This window comes from Pelodiscus sinensis, chromosome 22, assembly GCF_052426305.1.
Source record: "Pelodiscus sinensis isolate ZL-2025 chromosome 22, ASM5242630v1, whole genome shotgun sequence".
Lineage (NCBI taxonomy): Eukaryota > Metazoa > Chordata > Testudines > Trionychidae > Pelodiscus > Pelodiscus sinensis.
Window position 1 is genome coordinate 5,436,164 of NC_143073.1, and position 19,219 is coordinate 5,455,382.

The 19,219-nt window shown below is 58.9% G+C and overlaps 1 protein-coding gene across 1 annotated transcript in view; it reads left to right on the forward strand.

Annotated features, from left to right (window-relative positions):
- Nucleotides 1-19,219, forward strand: part of SV2A (synaptic vesicle glycoprotein 2A) — a 61,025-nt gene that overhangs the window by 3,897 nt on the left and 37,909 nt on the right. Inside the window, exon 2 of the mRNA XM_075907579.2 lies at nucleotides 13,818-14,747. Within this exon, the coding sequence (XP_075763694.2) occupies nucleotides 14,159-14,747 (589 nt within the window). The 5' untranslated portion in view covers nucleotides 13,818-14,158. The remainder of the gene's footprint in view (nucleotides 1-13,817; nucleotides 14,748-19,219) is intronic.

Sequence of the window (19,219 nt, forward strand, 5' to 3'; positions counted from 1 at the left end):
GCCCTGCCCCCACCGCCTCCTCGCGCCTCGCTCCTCGCCCGCAGCCCAGCTCGCGTCGAAATTCATGGCTCCCGCCTGGAAAGATCTCCCTGAAAGTGGCCACGTTTGCCTGTCCTCCCGGGCGGCTTTTCAGCGCAGCAGGGCGGGCTCGGGTTTCCCCGTCCTGCCGACATTTTTGGAGAGGCCTCGGGATGCAACGCCCATCTCGAAAAGTGACGCACGCTGCCGGCTTGCAACCCTCCCCCCCTACGTCTGGCTTGGGGCGCCTGCAACATTTCGTTTTGATTTTGACCATGTGACCTCCCCCTGGCGTCCTATAATTAGCTTTAATTTCAAACCAACCCCGCCGATTGTCCGGGAAACGAATTGTGCACTTAGAAACCGTTGAAATGCCCCTCCCCGCCCCGTTTTTCCAGCTGAAAATTCATCCAAGCCGGCCCTTCCCAACCCAAAGCTTTTCCATGGGGGCATTTTCCCGATGACCAGAAACATTTCACGGAACAATTCCCAGCCTGCTGCAGTGTTTTCAGGCCTGGCAAGGCAGAGGGAGCCCTGCTGCATTTCAGATCCCGAGCCGGGGTCCTGGCTGGGCTGCCAGGCAGGCTGCTGGGCTGCAAGAACCAGATGAAGCCGCTACCCCTCTAAGCCTTGCCAAGCCAGCTCCCCCGGCTGCCGCTCTTACCCACCTGGTGAATGGCCTGTCCTTGTGCTTGGCTGAGCGCAAGTCTGATTGCCGCTCAGGGCAAAAGGCCAGGAAGGCCGGTAGCCGGGCTGGGATGCTTTTGGCTGCGTCAGCAGAACCTGGCCTGGTTGCAAAAGTCTCACCTCCTGCCCCCGCTCTGCAAACAGGTCTGCGGAGAGCTGCCGATGTGCAGGGCTCTGGGCAGCAAGGGCCAGCTTTTTAAAGACGTCTCCTCTCCCCCGTTCGTATGCAGTTTGGTTCCTTCTCTGCACCTGGCTCAGAAGCCACTGAGACCGGGTTTCGGCCCACGCCTGAGGGCAGCCTCGCCTTGCCGTGGGCTGCTTGGGAGAAAGCTCCTGGAGCGGCCGCCCCTCTTTTTCCGCCACGTTTGGGGGCAGAGCTGATCCGACCTAGGTGTTACCCCATCACCATGGTGGCGGGGCAGGGGACAGGCCCAGGTACCCCGAGGTGGAGAGGCTGAGAGCTGGGGGGAGGGGTTGCCAGCCCTCCAGGATTGTGTCATGGGGTGAAACCACCAGGAATACACCCAGCCGAACCCGGCAACCCCGGTGGGTGGGGAGCTCTCCGTGGCCCGGCTGCCGACCTGCGAGAACAGGCCCGTCTCCAGTGTCTCCTGGCGGTAGCCGGCCCTTTGTGTGCCTCAGGTACCCGCCAGAAGGTGCCCCCTCCGGCCGGCTGGCTGACCCACGCCGCGGTCACAGAACGACGCCAGGCCAGGCCGGCTGTCGTGGGGCTGCCGGGCTCGGTGGCTCTGTGGTGGGCTGGTCCCCTGGCGGAGGCGGGCGGAAAGGGCCGTGTCACAACGGCTTGCTCACGTCATCCCGTCTCTGACAGAAAAGGCCTCGCCCTCCTGCCAGCCCAGGGGCTGCTGAGCCCTGTGGGGCAGCCCCTTCCCTAGGCCGGCGGGACTGCCCCGTGGGAGGGGGCTGTGTGAGGGGAGGTGGTTTTCTCTGCCACGAGGGCAGGGAGGTCTATGGGGCATGGGACTGGGTAAGGGCAGGGGGGTGGGCTTATGGATACAGGGGCTCCCAAGACCACGTCTCGTGGGGCTGGTCAGTCTGGTCCCTCCCAGTCTGACCCCACACGGGGATGCCCACCCGCTCCCCCACCCATTGATGGTGCAGGGTAACCCGAGAGCGGCTGCGACCCAGAACCCGTTGGGAGGCCGGGCTCACCCCACCGTGTCGCCAGGGGGGGATGGATGGGTGCCTGGCGAGGAGAAAGCCACCCCGCCTGGAGGGAAGCGCTAGGTTACTAGGTTCTCCCAGCGTGGGGGTGTCGTAGGCCCCCTCCCCCACAGCTCTGCACGCGGCTGCTCTTTCGCACGTGCCTCCGCTATGTGCCTCGGAGCCGGGGTTTCCTCCTGCGCCTGAGCCACGCCGACTGCGGGCTGGGGGGCACGGATCCCCCATCAGGCCGCAGACTCGCTGGCCAGTCGGGCGAAGCAAGGCGGCCGTGTAGAAAGCCCCCATCTGGGAAGGGTCGATGCAGCTGCGGGGTTTGGATTAGCTCCGTGACACGGCGCCCGGCTTGGCCCCCCGGGGCTCCCGGCGCCATTCGGCACCCGTACGTGGGTAGCCGACAGCGGGTCCCCGGAGTCCGGGAAATGGGCTTGGTGGTGATGGCAAAACGCCAGGCGTCCTCTGCTCCGACTGGGGCCCTGCTCCGGCCTCTGTCCCGGAGACTCAGGTTTGGAACCGGCCAGCGGCCGATGCCCCTTCCTGGACACGTCCGTGGACCCTGCTCCCGTGGCACGGTCGGCAGCTTCCTCGAGGAAGCGTCGGAGTGGCGTGGCTGGGCGGGAGGACACAGCTGGGGGTGGGGGCCGGCAGGATGGGATCGAGGGGCAGAGCTGTTTGCAGGGCAGGGATGGCTGGTGGGAGCCAGGGGCCGGGACCACCGGGCATTAGCGGAGCTGGGCGGGTGGGAGCCCCACGGTTGGGATACCGGGGGGGGGGAGCTATAGGTTGGGATTGAGGGGTATGCGCAGAGCTGGGGAGCGGGAGGGGGGGCCCAGAACTGGCCTGGCTGAGGGCTTGTGGGTTGGGATGGAGGGACACAAGGAGATCGGGGCAGGGAGGCGGCCAGGTGCATTAGAGGGGCTGCAGCTTGGCGTTGCAGGGCTTTGCTGCTGGGGAGGGACCCCTAGCTGCTTCCCTTCCCCCCAACCTCCGCCCTCTCTCCCCCGCTAGGCTGCAGCTGGGCCTGCGACCCTGCAGTGCCAGGAGCTGCTGCAAAGCCGGGCCCGGCCGGGTGCGGGTGGGCGGTGCCGACGCCAACCCCCCACTGGCGTCTCGCCCCCACGTGTGAGATCAGCACCCGATCGGCGTAGCGGAGATGTCCTGGTGCTACCAACTGCCCTGTCAGCGTGGGTCCCGTGGGGCTGATCTCCTGCCGCAGAGCCCCACGCCGGCGCCGACCCTGGGTCCCCCTCGCCTGGTGTCCCGGCTCTGGCAGAGGAACGGGCGAGCCACCTCTGCCACGGGGAGGTTAATCATCGCCCCTCCCCACCCATGGGCCTCACCCCCATCTGGACGAGGCTGCAGTGGGCTCAGCCCTGAAGTGCCTGACCCCCGATGGATCCGTCCACCACAACAGGGCCTTGGTCCCAGGGGGTGGAGACCCTCTAGGAGTGCCGCTCCTACCTCCAGGGCAGGCTCTGGTTCTGGAGAGGGATGTAACAGTGTAGCCAATGAATCCATTAACCAATAAGCAAAAGCGCATCGGTTAATGCTATAGACAAAAGCGTATCCGTTAATCTATAGACAAAAGCGTATCCGTTAATGCTATAGACCAGTGTTTCCCAAATGGTGTTCGGGGGAACCCCGGGGTTCCGCAAAGTGAAAATACGGGTTCCATGAGAAAATTCCATTACAATAACGTTATTATTAAAAAAAAAAATAATTCTAATTAAGCATTTATGAATGTTATTGAAAACAATTTTCATTTGTGTCGATCTCATGACCTTGTTTAGCATTTGTTTATTATTATCCTTACTTATTTGTGGTCTACTTTTTCAGCTCCATATATAATACGGTTATTAGGGGTTCCACAAAACTCTTTTGAGTTTAAATGGGTTCCGTGGCCAAATAAAATTGGGAAACACTGCTATAGACACAAGCGTATCGGTCAATGCTATAGACAAAAGTGTATCGGTCAATGCTATAGACACAAGCGTATCGGTCAATGCTATAGACACAAGCGTATCGGTCAATGCTATAGACAACACGCTTGCCAGTAATTTTTTTAGCAGGCTGGCCAGCAGCCCGGCTCAGTCCTGGCTTGCACCAGGTCTGGGGGCTCAGACCCACCCCCAGGCCAGGGGCTGCTGCCATCCCGTGCTGCTGCCTCTTTATCAGAGGCAGCAGCGCAGGGAGACAGCCAGCCAGTCCATGAGGGCAGCTGGTTTTTAGACTGGCTCCCCTGATACAGAGGCAGCAGTGCAGGTGGCAGAGGCTCCTTGGGAGTGAGGCCGGAGCGCACTGGCTGCCGGCCCCGCCCCCGGGTGCTATAGAATAGTGGAGTAACCGATAAGAATTCGTGAGGTTAATCGACTATTCAGTGAACCGATATTTAACATCCCTAGTTCTGGACGGCCCGGGGCTCAGACTGGCCCTGTCTCGGTGAGAAAAGCCCTTTCCCTTCCTGGCTAGCTGGCGTTGACATCTATGGGGCGGGCTGTGGGTTGCCTGGCTGGGATGATTGAGTTGGGTTTGTCCTGCCTTGGGCAGGGGGCTGGACTCGATGACTCCTGAGGTCTCTTCCAGCCCTGGGATTCTATGATCTTCCTCCACCAGCCGCGCTGGGGCAGCTTTCTCTGGCCTGGAAACATCCAGTTCTGAGGTGACGGCTTCCCAGTGGCAGTTTACTGGCCTGGACAGCACCCGGACCCCACTCGGCTAGGCCCGGACTGAGGCTGTGAGGGAGCACGGGGAGGGAGCAGGAATCCACAGGCAGGAAGTGGGTTGCTTGGGAGCTCTTCGCTGTTGACAGCTCCGTTATCTCCGAGTATCGAGTATAAATCTCCTGAGACCAGGTCCCCAATGCCGATTGCCTCACTTGTCACAGGTTTCCTCTGCTTTCACCCTGGAAGCGCAGCAGGGAGTGAGGGCAGCTTGGCAGCAAAGGCTTGATAGGAGGGAAATCCGGGTCCAAGATCAGGTTCCGCCACCGATGGCTTGCTTGGCACTGGGCAAGTCTCTTCATCTCCCTGCCTCTTGGTTTCCCCTCTGTACAATTCCTTCCCCACCCCGTGAGGCGGCAGAGCTGTGAGTCGAACCCAGGAGTCTGGCAACTCTTGATCCAGCCATGGGCAAAGCAGTGACTGGGGCCAGGTCTGCACTACAGGAGAAGGTCAAATTAAGATACGCAGCTACAACTACGTTAATTATGTAGCTAGCGTCGATATACCTTAATTTGAGTTTTCGCATGGTCTCCACAGCAGTTTGCTCCCATCGGCTTCCCTTACTCCTCGCAAGGACCAGGAGTACCGGCACTGATGGGGCGCCCTCTGAGTTTGATTTAGTGAGTCTTTACTAGACCCGCTAAATCAAACTCTGGAAGATAGATTGCAGCAGTGTCCTCTTCTGCCTAGTGAAGACATGGCCTGGGTCACTTTCCCCTGTAGGCATTTCAGAATGCTCCAGCAATAGCTTGCTAGAGTTTCTCTACAGGGGCTGGATCAGGGGTGCCTATTTGTGGCCGGATTGAGACACACTGAGGCCCTAAAATAGGTCGAGTTTCAGAGGCCCCATAAGATTGCCAAACAATTGTGCATTATTGTAACAGAAAGGACAATGAAAATAGAAATAATAAAGATTTAGATTTGCATATATACCAGTACAGAGGTGAGGATGCAACTAAAAACTAGTCATTGTTTTGTATTTAGAGGCCCCTCATAATCTGAGGCCCTAAACTGTAGTTTACTTGGCTCGTGTGTAAACCCAGCATGTTGGTTGATCCTCACTCACCTGCTGGCCGTTCATGCGCTATCCCAGACACCTTCCCTTACAGCTGCTGGGAAAGAAGGGTCTTCAGGCCAGCCTAGAAACAAGTACGCCTGGATCTCTCTGGTCTGCCCGCTAGATCATTTTGTAATCAGCATACGCAAGTAGAAAGAGCGGCGGGTTTATTTCCCACTGGCTTTGGCTGGCACGGAGTTGCTGGCATCGCTTTATTATGGCCAATTGGCCTGTGATTTGTGTGGAACAGGCTCCTTGCGCCTCGCTGGGATGCTAGTGTCCTTTTGCCTAACTTATTGCAAGGCCCGGAATCTGGTTCAAGAGGCACTTGCGTATCTATGGAGACCGTCCGGAAGTTCCCCCAAATGATTGGCCAAGGTTCTTGCAAACACCTAGGGTGGAACTTGAGTCAAAGGGAATTAGGGGCCTAAATACCATCGAGGCTCTGGACCCTGGAAAACCCACCCGCAAATCCTTATATAAGCTGCTGAATAAGCACCCGGATGGTTTCCACGTATGGCGCCACCTGGCAGCACCCATGGGAGTCCAATAAGGAGCTCGTAGATCCTCAGCACTTCTTACAATCAGGATCCTTATTTAGGGACTGAACTGGAAATCTGAGAGCCCAATGGTTGGCCCCAGCCCTGGTAGGCTGGCCCTCTGGAACAGCTGCTTGGGGGAAATTTCTCTGTAAAACCTTGATCTGAGCCAGGGTATTGTGTGGGGGTAACCTCGTTTATTTCCATGTCCTCAGAGCCTTGGGTCTCTGAACACCGGCACAACGAGCAGCGGGCGGTTTCCTTGCTCAGAGATTCCTTCTCGTGTCTGCCCCTCTAGAGAGCATTACGTCCAAGCGTCCCTCTTGTGGTCACGCTTCCATCTGTGTGCCCAACCCACACGGATTTCAAACCCGGGGCTTTCAAAACGGATACCTTAGCCCTTTGCCTGGGCCAGCTGGGAACGCTCTCCCCCACCCTGCTCCCAAGCTCACGCAGCTTAGTTTCGACCTGCCTTGGACGGTCCCACCATTGTTTGTAGCTCTCTCAACTCTGTCTAAGGGCTGCATTGCTTCCTCCATCGATTCCGAAAGAGAGGGCTAGGCACAGCCATTGACTCGACCCATGCCTGTCGTTGCCAAAGAGTCAGCTGATGGCAGCTTTGAGAGGAATTATACATAAAATACAGCGATCTCTCATCCAAATATCGACTTGGATGAATCATGATTGGCCTGGGAGAGTCGGTGGATAGTTTGGGGGTGATGTTACCAGATTTGCCCAATACTCTGGGGTTGTGTCTACAATGGCCACTTATTCCGGAAAATCAGCCGCTTTTCCGGAATAACTTGCCAGCTGTCTACACTGGCTCCTTGAATTTCCGGAAAAGCACTGACAGTCTACTTTAAGAAATCAGCCGCTTTTCCAGAAATACTACGCTGCTCCCGTTCGGGCAAAAGTCCTTTTTCCGGAAAACTGTTCCGGAAAAGGGCCAGTGTAGACAGCCCAGTAGTGTTTTCCGCAAAAAAGCCCCGATCACAAAAATGACGATCGGGGCTTTTTTGCGGAAAAGCGCGTCTAGATTGGCCACGGATGCTTTTCTGGAAAAAGTGCTTTTCCAGAAAAGCATCCTGCCAATGTAGACGTGCTTTTTCCGGAAATACTTATAACAGAAAACTGTTCGGTTTTAAGCATTTCCGGAAAAGGGTGCCAGTGTAGACATAGCCTGGGGTATGCTCATTTATGAGGGTTATTCTTATGAGAGTGGGGGGAGGTTAACAATTCTATCCGTGTGCTGCTTTTGCTTCCTTGTGCTCTCATATGGAGCTGAATTCTTTCTGCTGCCAATTCCCCCTCCCACTGGAGCTCTCCTGCAGGAACTAGGGTCCTCAGGATGGGGTGCTTCCCACCTTAGCAACACACACAGACACTCACCCACTAACAGAGCACGTCTGAGAGGCCTGAGTATTCAGCACCCCCAAGCTGACCTTTCGTATGTCCCTGGACTCAGCAGGCTGGGTTTCACAGCAATGCCACACTGCACCCTCATGTGCCTTTGGACTCCATGGGCTGGGTTAAACAGCACTTTCAACTGACATCCTCATAAACTCCCAGGCTACCTCTATACTGGCACCCTTTTCCGGAAATGCTTAAAACGGACCAGTTTTCCGTTATAAGTATTTCTGGAAAAAGCGCGTCTACATTGACAGGATGCTTTTCCGGAAAAGCACTTTCATTGCTTTGGCTTTGATTCTAGCAGAGGCCTGGGAGAGGGGGATGGTTTTCCATGAGTGTCTCTCCCTGGCTCCCCCAGAGCACGGGGCTGGTAGGTAACAGTGACCTGAGCCAGGTTTGGGGATTCCTCTCTCTAATTACTAATAATCGATTTCCATGCTGCTCGAGGGTCATCTCCTGCTATGGCTCAGCTCTCCCACAGTTGGGCTCTGTCATGGCGTGGGGGAGAGTCACCGTAGCCCTGCCCCCCCCACCCGTAGTCAGGCAGCAGGTAGAACAGAAGGTTTATTGGTTCCCAGGGACACAGCGTAGCACAGACTTGTTAACACAGGAACCAGGAGCCGTCAGCACAGTCCAACTTGGGGATAGGGGGACCCCCAAACCAGCTAGACTCCTTTCTCCCCAAGCTAGCTGAAAACTAACCCCCCCCCCCAGCCTGGGGCAGCTCTGCCCCCTCTTTTGTTCAGATTCCTGGGTAAGGCATCCCCTGGTTGCTTCCCCCACCCAGGCTCAGGGTACAAAACAGCCAAACAAAATACAGGACTATGTAGCACTTTCAAGACTAACAAAGATGGTTTATTAGGTGATGAGCTTTCGTGAGACATCACCTAATAAACCATCTTGTTAGTCTTTAAAGTGCTACATAGTCCTGTATTTTGTTTCAGCTAGATCAGACTAACACGGCCACATCTCTATTAGGGTACGTCTACACTACAGCGCTAGTTCGAACTAACTTAGTTCGAATTAGTTAATTCGAACTAAGCTAGTTCGAACTAACGCATCTAGAACTAAAAACTAGTTCGAACTAGCGTTTTGCTAGTTCGAACTAGTAAGTCCACATTGAGTGGACTCTGAACAGGGCTTAATGATGGCCGGAAGCAGTGCCGGCAGGGCATAAAAGGAGGACTTAGAGCATGGAGATACTGTCTCAGGCTAGCCGAGGGCTGCGCTTAAAGGGTCCCGACCCCCACCCCGGACACACAGTTCTAAGGGGTGCCCCGCTTGCAAAGAAGTTCTGGCTTGGAGTGCCCTGAGTGCCCACACTGGGCACATCACACCACTCGGCCATCAGCCCGGCTGCACTTGCCGCAGGCTGCCATCTGGGGAGAGGGAGTAATTGGGGGGCTGCAGGAGAGCTTCCACCCCCAGAAGCCCGCAGAGCCAGCCCAGTCCTCCCCATCGGGGGCTCGTACCCCATTCCTCCCTCACCTCCTTCCACTTGCCCTTCCCTAGCCCCCCTTCTTCTTGATGTACAAAATAAAGATAACGTTTCTTCCAACATTGACTCTGTCTTTATTGAAAAAAACTGGGGGAGACTGGGAAAAGGAGGTGGGAGAGGGGAAGAGAAAGGCTGGGAGAGGGGAGGGCAACTAACATGATCAGGGGTTGGGAACAGGTCCCAGATGAAGAGAGGCTACAGAGACTGGGACTGTTCAGCTTAGAAAAGAGGAGACGGAGGGGGGACAGGATAGAGGTCTGTAAAAGCAGGGGTTGGGTGGAGAGGGTGCATTCAGAAAAGTTCTTCCTGAGTTCCCATAAAGAAGGACTAGAGGACACCAAAGGAAAGGAATGGGTAGCAGGCTTGAAACTAGTAAGAGAAAGTTGTTCTTCTTCAGAAAGCAAATAGTTAACCTGTGGAACTCCTTGCTGCAGGAGGCTGTGAAGGCTACAACTAGAACAGAGTTTAAAGGGAAGTGAGATCAAGTCATGGAGGTTGGGTCCATGGAGTCCTATTAGCCAGAGGGTAGGAGTGGTGTCCCTGCCCAAAGTTTGTGGAAGGCTGGAGAGGGATGGCACGAGACAAATGGCTTGGTCATTGTCTTCGGTCCATCCCCTCCAGGGTCCCTAGGGTTGGCCGCTGTGGGCAGACAGGCTACTGGGCTAGATGGACCTTTGGTCTGACCCAGGACGGCCATTGTAAGCTCAGGGCTCAGTGTCGGGGGTCTCAGTGGACCCCCTTGATTTTCATGCACACCTGGTCCTGGGTGGCCAGGCTGGCAGCTCTCCTGCCCTAGACGGCCACTTTCCTGTGCCTAGTGCGGAGATCGTGGACGAGGTCCACGATGTCCGCACTAGCCCAGGAAGGTGCCCGCCTCTTGCGGTCCAGGGCAAGCTCCTGGGAGCCGCCAGCCTGGTCCCGGCAAGAGGGGGTGGGCTGGGGGGCATCGGGTGGGTGGCTCTGTGCCGTGCCAGGTGCAGGGTCTGCTAGCTGGGTGCTGGCAGGCTTGCACCTGGCACGGGCACCGTAGCCAGCCCGTGCCCCTTTAAGGGGTCCGGGGCCGGGAGGGGGGCATAGAGTTTCCCTGGTGTTGGCCAGAGTGGCCACCAGGGAAACCTGGGGAGGGCTAGCCTCCCACTAGTTCGAACTAAAGGGCTACACAGCCCTTAGTTCGAACTAGCTAGTTCGAACTAGGCGTTAGTCCTCGTAAAATGAGGTTTACCTAGTTCGAACTAAGCGCTCCGCTAGTTCGATTCAAATTCGAACTAGCGGAGCGCTAGTGTAGCGCATAGGAAAGTTAGTTCGAACTAACGTCCGTTAGTTCGAACTAACTTTCTAGTGTAGACATACCCTTACTGAGTTATTGTTGGTATATGCCAAGATGGAACAGCCTGGGGCAGCCTCCCTTCTGTGAGAGCCACCCGCACATTCCCATCCCCAGTTGGGTTCCTGTGCAGTGCCCAGGGAAACTGAGGCACGTGCACACACCCACACAGGGTTCCAACAGGGCAGTAGGAATTCCATCCAGCACAGCAAACAGCGAACACAATCCCCACTCCATCACCAGCTCCATCGGACTTTGGATGGGAGATCTCCAAGCAGGAGCTTGGCAGCGCAGGAAGTGACCGGGGGATTCGGTGGGAGACGCGCTTTCCCGTGAGTCAGCGGCCCAGCGTGGTGCCAGGGCAGGGGTTCACGTGACACATTTTTGGGAGCGGCCTTCAAGCGTGACCGCTAATTCTTGCTGGTGGCCACTTGGACGGGTTTGCCTTCAATACTAAACTCACCGTAGGCAAAACAGGCTCATACCCACATTCCAACTCATGGTAATTTATTTATGTACAGTGCCTCCCCCCCCCCCCGCCCCGGACTGAATAATCAAAATAACGTGCAGTTGTCTCTGTTCTTTACTGGGACCTAACCAGAATCGAATCAAGAACAAGGCCCTTTGCAAGTTTTTGTTGTTATTGTTTCTTTTGCTTTTTTTCAATGAATCCTAGAACGGGAAGGGACCTCGAGAGGTCATCGAGTCCAGTCCCCTGCCCTCACGGCAGGACCAAGCACCGTCTAGACCATCCCTGACAGATGTCTCTCCAACCTGCTCTTAAAAGCTCCCAGAATAGAGATTCCACAAGCTCCCTAGGCAATTTATTCGAATGTATTTGTTTTTCATTTTAGACTTGCTTGTGAGTCCGTCTGCTGCTGTGAAAAGTGGTATTTCCAGGTGGGTTGATATCCTTGCGCACAGAAGCAGACGAGCTAGCAAGCTGGGAGGCAGGGAACAGTGATATGAGCCAACACACCAAGGCTGTGTCTTTTCCGGAATAACTTGCCAGCTGTCTACACTGGCCGCTTGCTTTTCCGGAAAAGTAATGATGGTCTACTGTAAAATTGTCAGTGCTTTTCTGGAAAAACTATGCTGCTCCCGTTCGGGCAAAAGTCCTTTTCCGGAAAAACTGTTCCGGAAAAGGGCCAGTGTAGACAGCACAGTAGTCTTTTCAGGAAAAAAGCCCCGATCGCGAAAATGACGATCGGGGCTTTTTTGCGGAAAAGCGCGTCTACATTGGCCACGGACGCTTTTCCGGGAAAAGTGCTTTTCCGGAAAAGCATCCTGCCAATGTAGACGCGCTTTTTCCGGAAATACTTATAACGGAAAACTGTTCCGTTTTAAGCATTTCCGGAAAAGGGTGCCAGTGTAGACACAGCCCAATAGCACTTCTCCCTGCAAATGTACTCAGGCCTGGCAAGTGGGACGGGAAATTAAGCCCTGGGTAGGGTGGTAGATAGGGACGCAGCAGGGATGGGGGAGAGAGGCCAGGGGGAGGCAGTGGGAGCCAGAAAGGATGGGGCGTGGCCTCCCCCAGGGAGGGGCTGCTGTGCCCCGCCCCCTCTCATCACTGCCCAGGAGGCTGTGGCCACAAGAAAAGGCCCTGGTAGTGGCCGCATGGCTAGGGTGCTGCGGGGCTGGAGGTGCCACCTGTCAGACGCAGGAGATAAAGATCCTGAAGGCTTGTGGGTGGTTAAAGACCTTGTGGGACGTTAGTGTTTGTGGCCGGGATGCAGGGCCTTTTGCCTTTGGCTGTGCAATCGCGTTCCTCAAGTCCCGTCTCAAACGTGCGCTACGCGGCTGTTACACAGCTCCAGTGTTCCACCCCAGAGGTGGCTGCATTTCTGAGGCAGACAGTTCATAGCGAAGCAACAGGGCGGAGTTACGATTGCCCAAGCTCCTCCTGTTTTGTAGGAAGACGGTGCTGGGTGAGGGCAAAATGCCAACCCTGGGCTTCTCCAAAGCACCCAAACACACTTGAAACACCTACGAGGGGGCCTTGTTTTCAGAGGGAAAAGCTCAGCGCTGTCTGAAAATCAGTGTCTCCCATGGCGTCCCAAATCGGACCTCCAGATTGACTGATGACTTGGAATCCTGGCGTGGAGGCCTGGGGGTCTCTTTAACATGGCCGAGCTATAGCAAGAGTCGGAGCCGTGGGCCAGGCGGCATGGTGCCAGGCGCTGTACACGGTCATTGCTCCTAGGTGTGTTATGGCAGAACTTAGAAGCCCCAGGCCTGGAGAAGGTCCCTGATATGTTCAGGCACGAACCCCGCAACGTTAGATAAAAGCCACGAATTCTCTTGCGGGAAGGTGGTCACGGAGCACATCAACTCCAGAGCGGTGACACCCGAGGGCTCCAAACCCAAGCGAGACGAAACAGGCTGCTGCCTAAGTCACAGAGACACAACGCACCCGCCTTAGGATCGGTGGGGGAAGGGGAGCAAGGGGAGCACGTCGCATGGGGGAGGGGCGGGACCGCCTCGCATTCCCCAGGGGGAAGCAGAGTGGTGTGGCCGGGGGGGGGGGGGGAGGCAGAGTGAGCTGGGGCTGTGTTGCTCTGCTTCCCCCACCACGGCCAGGGAGTGTGGGGGGGAGCCCCCTGCTGCTGATGCCAGCCCCCAGACTTCGCTAGTCCCCCCCGGACTGCAGCAGTTGGGGGAAGAGGAGGGATAGGGGCAGAGCAAGGGGGGAAGAGGAGGGGAGGGGCAGAGCAGAGGGGGAAGAGGAGGGAGGGGGCAATGCAAGGGGGGAAGAGGCGGGAGGGGTGGGGGCAGAGCAGAGGGGGAAGAGGAGGGAGGGGGCAGTGCAAGGGGGAGGCGGGAGGGGTGGGGGCAGAGCAAGGGGGAAGAGGAGGGGAGGGGCAATGCAAGGGGGGAAGAGGCAGGAGGGGTGTGGGCAGAGCAGAGGGGGAAGAGGAGGGAGGGGGCAATGCAAGGGGGGAAGAGGCAGGAGGGGAGGGGCAGAGCAGAGGGGGAAGAGGAGGGAGGGGGCAATGCAAGGGGGGAAGAGGCGGGAGGGGTGGGGGCAGAGCAAGGGGGAAGTTTTGCTTTGACAGTCCCCCTGGCGCTCAGGGTGCGACTCGCCCACCCCTGCCGTGTGGCCAGCCCCGCGTGTCTGCCCCTCTCGCGAAGGCGGAGTAACCGAGGCGCCGGGGGGGCTCGGCGTCTGTGGGGAGCCGCGCCGTGGGAGCCAGGGTGGTTTTCTCTTTCCCAGACGCGGGTTTGTGGGGGGCCTTTGCGTGCCATCGAGCGCCCTGCGTGGCAAAGCACGAAGCCGGCTCTGCAATTCGGAGGTACTTCACTGGGTTCCAGGGCCTAGTGGCTCCTGAGGCCCTTTCCTACCTGATAACGCCCCCTCTGTGTTTGCTTCCCCCCCCAGGACCGTCTCCGTCTACCGCCACCCACGGGAGACTCGCCCCATCAACCTGCCTGGCCTCTCCGGCTTCCCAAGCCTGGATTAAGCGAATGGGTCACGCCCCCGCGCCGTCGGTCGGCCGCCGTTGGAAAACCGCGTCCTCCTCGCCCGCCGAAGACGCCCACCGCTGCCCCCAGGCCTGAGGAGACGGGGAGGGGCCCTGTGTGCTCACCCAACCGCCCGCCTCGCCGGGTGCTGACGCGGGAAGACCACCCCCTCCTCGCCGCTCAGCCCCAGGCGAGTCCAAGCCTCTCCTGCCTCCCGCCAGCGAGCTCTGAAGGCCGGGCGCCGGCGCGGGCGGAGCCATGGATGAGGGGTTCCGGGACCGGACGGCCTTCATCCGGGGGGCGAAGGACATCGCCAAGGAGGTGAAGAAGCATGCCACGAAGAGGGTGGGCAAGGGCGTGGACCGCGTGCAGGACGAATACACCAAGCGCGCCTACACCCGCTTCGAGGAGGACGAGGACGATGACGACTTCCAGCCCCCGGACGGCTACTACCGCGGCGAGCCGGCCAACGACGAGGACGGGGCCTCCAGCGACGCCACCGAGGGGCACGACGAGGACGACGAGATCTACGAGGGCGAGTACCAGGGCATCCCCCGCAACGACTCCCTCAAGGCCGGCGACTCCCTGGCCGACAGCCAGCAGGTGGTGAGCGAGTTCAGGGACTTCGAGGCGCTGGAAGGGGACAAGAGGAAGGACAAGGAGGAGCTGGCCCAGCAGTACGAGCTGATCCTGCAGGAGTGCGGCCACGGGCGCTTCCAGTGGACGCTCTACTTCGTGCTGGGGCTGGCCCTCATGGCCGACGGCGTGGAGATCTTCGTGGTGGGCTTTGTCCTCCCCAGCGCCGAGAAGGACATGTGCCTGTCGGACTCCAACAAAGGCATGCTGGGTAAGTCCGGGGGACACCACGGGGGAGGGCAGGCTGGGTGCCTCTCCGACTGGGGCCCGCTGGGAGGGAAAGAGGCGTTTTCGGGGGGTGTGGTCCCCAGCGGGAAGGGTAGGCTCAAAGCAATGCATGCTGGGATGGCGGCAGGGGGGCCTGGAGCTCAGGGCGGCGTAGGGTCCTCGGGCGCGGATCGTTAATCTGACGTCCCCGGTGAGCCGACAGGCCCGTGGGCAAAACGGGGAAGGGGGCAGCTCCGTGCCCAGCACCCCCTGGACTGCGTCTGGCACCCAAGTGCGCGGTGTGGGGCTCTGCAAGGGCTCAGGGCTCTGGCTGTCACCGTGGCTGGGAGCCACGGGCCCCGCTGGATCGCTGGGTCCTGGAGCAGCTGCCCCCTTTGCTCCCCCCATCAGTGGACCTAGACGTCCCCATCTGCCTCCCGTGCACCTGGAATTGCTCTGCTGTGGGCCCGGGCGCTAGGCTTGTATCATTTTGGGCGGGCACCCACAGACGTCCTGGCCATGGACAGAGCAGGGCAACTGGCCCAGCCTCGCTCGTCCGGGGGAGCAGGGTGAAGGGGGGGTGCCCTCTGCCCTCTCCCCGCCTGTCCAATGGGGATTTTCGGTTTTGGCTCGTGTTTCCCGAAGTTGCTGTGTGTATTGCCTGAGGCCTGCTGCTGCGCTCTGGCGGACGGCTCCCCATCTCCGTGTCATAGCTCCTGTACTGCTAATGGCTGATGGGGATTCCCAAGCGGCCTGGACTTGGGTTTTCAGGGCAGGGGTCCGAGTTCTGTCTGCGCTGCAATGTGGCGCGTGCACCCGGCTGAAATCCTTGGCAGAGCTGGCTTTGGCTTGTCGCAATTCTTCAGCAGCTCTTGGTGTCTTGCGGGTTCAGTCCCCTCAGGCTGGTCGATATCCTCCCCGGGGGCAGCAGAGGCGTGACATGGCCTGGGTCATTAACAGTTCGGTTAATGAATTAAAGAGCTGGGAATAGAATCCAGGGCTCCTGATTCCCACAGGTGGCTGCTGTAACCACTAGGTCCCACACCCCTCTCAGGACTGGGATGGGAACCCAGGCGTCCCAACTCTCAGCCCCGCCCCTTGCTCTAACCACTAGACCCCACCCCCTGCTTTGAGAATGCCCAAGGGCTCTTTAACGTGTGCTCTTCGTCTCCCTGACTGTCTGGCCCAGCGGCTAGAGGCCGGCAGCCCTGGGGCTCTCTGGAGCTGGTGCCCGGCTCCATCCTGTGGCTCTGATTCCTGCCGAATCAATGCCCAGCGCCCGGCGGGACTGGCTGTCGCAGCCGGGAGACACAGGGAGCTCCCCTTCGCGCCTCAGGCCGCCTGGGTCAAGGATGAATATCGGGGGCTTGAGGATTTGATCCCGCTTGGGAGGAACCGAAACCGGCCCTTCTCCAGCTACAGGATTTGCTGGGTGAACTCGTCCCTTTCCTCCGCGCCAGGCGGCTCTGGCTTGGCCTTGCTCCCCAGGCAGGGAGGCGTGAGCAGCCCCGCCCAGACAGCGCAAACTGGGGATGTTACAGTTCAGTTAATGAACGAATCACACAGTCGATGGGGTTTCCGTGGACCATTCGCGTCGGCGAGAAGGACCAGCGCCGTCTCCGCCTTGGGGACGGACAAGAGCCCCGGCTCGTGCCCAATTCAAAGACTGAAATGCCGCTGAGAGCCCGGGAGCAGCACGGGACTCAGAGTTCCCCGCTGGTCCCAGGCTCCGTGCGGCGCTCCCACTTTGAAACGGACAAGAGCCCCAGCAGGGACTCTTGTACATTTCAGCGGTGGAACGCTGGTCCAGAGTGGGACCCACTGCAAGATCCTTGACTAGCAGCTCCCAGCTCCAAGAGCAAAGGGCACAGGCCAGGAAGGACGCATTGGCCTGCCTTAGAGGCAGTGTCTCCTAGTGGGTAGAGATAGATTGCTCCACAAGGTGGGGGGCAGCTACTGATGCCCCTCCCTCTGAGCTGGTCGTGCAGGCGGCCTGCCTGGACTTCACTCCGAGCTGAGACCCCTCTGCATCCGTTCCTCTGTGGGGTGAGGAGCCTGTCCCCAGTTAGCCGAGCCACCCTTGGGGCAGTCAGAGCTGCACTCGGGTCGCTGCCCCCTCTGCATCACCTTCCCGGCCTGCAACAGACAAGGCTGCTGTATCCAAGGATGGAGAGGGGAAGCACCGCACACCCACGGGATGGGGAACCAAACGGCACAGTGCCAGGGGCTGCTGTCCCCCCAGAGCCTCAAACGCCGAGTCAATGAACTGAGCCTCCCCAGGAGGGGGATCCATATTGTTAGCCCTGCTGCACACGTGGGGAAACTGAGGCAGGGACTGGGCTGGTGCCTTGCCCTCACGTCGCCCCGCAAATTGGTGACGGAGCTGGGAGTCCAAGCCAGGAGTCCTGATGCCCAGGCCTTGGTGGCAAGCCCACACCTCTACTCCCCTTCCAGAGCTTGGAGCAGGACCCCAGAGACACAAGCATCGAAGGAGCAGCGAGAACTGTGCGGGTAGGGTTCAGTCTGACCCCCGTCACCACCACAGTATCGCAGAACCCCTGCCAGGAAAGGACTGCTCCTCTCCGCCCCCCTGTGAGCTCAGGCAGGGCTGTTAGCCCCACATTTGCAGGTGGGGAAACTGAGGCACAGAGCAGCAAGTGACTTGCCCAAGGTGACGCCAGGGGTTGCTGGCACATCAGGACTTCAATGCGAGCCTCCAGCTGGTGCCCTAACCAGTAGGCAAGCAGTTCTGCCGTGCTGTCATCTGTGACTTGCTCTCCTTTGCTGTGTCTCCCACCCCAACTCCTTTGCCCTGGCCCTGGCGGTAAGGAAGGCTCCGGGCTGGCTCGGGAGGTGGGGGAAGTCGGTAGCCGCTTCTCCCTAGCGAGTGGCAGAGCGCCCGCCGAAGGAGGAAACGCTGGGGGCGGGTGTGATGGCCGGGGAGTAGCCAGACAGCACAGCTTTAAATAAAGTGCTGCTTCTCCCTGGAGGTTACAGCCGGCGCTGGAGAGCGTGGGCCGCATCCCAGGGAGCGCCGGGCGCGGGCGTGCTCCTTCCTTGAAGTCTAGGTTCAATACCAGGGGAAGGATTCATTCCCCTTGTTTCCTTTGAGGGCGGGCTGCGAGAGGCAGCGTTGTCTAGTGCTGAGAGCAGGAATCCCAGGACTTCTGGGTTCTAGTCTGAGCTTTCGGGGAGCAGTGGGGTCTAGTGGGTAGCGTCAGGAGGCAGCCATCAATCCCAGCTCTGCTATTTCCAGCGTGGGGTCCCGCCCTCCATAGCTCTGCCAATGGCCCTCAGTCCCAGCCTGCAATGCCCTGCTATTCTAGCCCTGGGATCCTCCCAGGGGTGAAATTGCTATTGAAGGGCCTGGTTTTATTCTTTCCTGATGCCCTTAACTAGGATTCCTACCCAGGCCGCTGGAGGTTGCCTGACCCACGGCCCCTGCAGGCTGCTGCCCCCGGTTTACTTTTTTTTTAAATTCTGTGCTCCGCCCATGGGGTCAGCTGCGCCTGCTGGGGGAGGCGCGGGGGCTGTGCGATGCGTGATATTGAAAGAGCAAACCTTACATGTGATCCAGGGCTGTGTCTGGAAGCGAGGCCTGCAGGGTTGTATTCTGGGAGGGCTAGTCGGGCGAGCAGGATTCGGGGAGTCGGGGCTCCCGTTCCTGGCTGTGCTACGGTTTTCTTTGCACGATCTGCTCTTGGAACGACTGGCAGGCGGTTCCCTGGCCTGTGATATTCAGGCACTCAGCCGCAATGGGGGAAACTGAGGCACAAGAGCAGCAATGTCAGAGGTTGATTTCCCTGTGGGATTCGGCTGGGACAGAGACCAGCTGTCTCCTGTCACCCCACGGGCCTGTAGCCTAGGCGGGATCAGCACCCGGCTCGCTTGGCAGGCGCTCACCACTAGGCCATGCTGCTTTCCTAACCCAGCTCTGCCCCCCGGCTGGGTAATTGTGAGGCGAAGGAGAGCGAGGGGCCCAGGTGAGACGGTAGAAGGGCGCCGGAAGCGCGGGGCGGCTTTGTAGCACGTGCGCTGCCATCTCGTTAGATGCTGCATCGGGCGAGCGTGCCCAGCCGGTCCGTGACTCACCGCCTGCGGCGCCTTCCCCCCCCGCCGTCCTCCAATACCGGCCTAATTTAGCCAATCTGAATGGGTCCCCGGCTTATCTCCCTGCGCCACTGACAGCCCCTCCGGCCGCCGCACTGCTGCAAAGGGCTTAGCTGGAATTACATCCAAATGAAAGGAAGCAGGAAGAAATCCACCCCCCCCCCCCAGCCCACAGCTGCTGGGGAGTGAAGGGGTGGGGGTGGGGCTGCTATAATTGGGGGGAGGGGGTGGGGCGGGAAGCCGGGGAAGGCCCCGGCGCATCCTGGCTTTCCAGCGAGATTTGCGCGGGAGGAAGACACCGGATTGACACCCCCGGCGCACGGTGATTTGAGCAGGTGCAGGCCGCACTGCGGCAGCGCTCGCTCC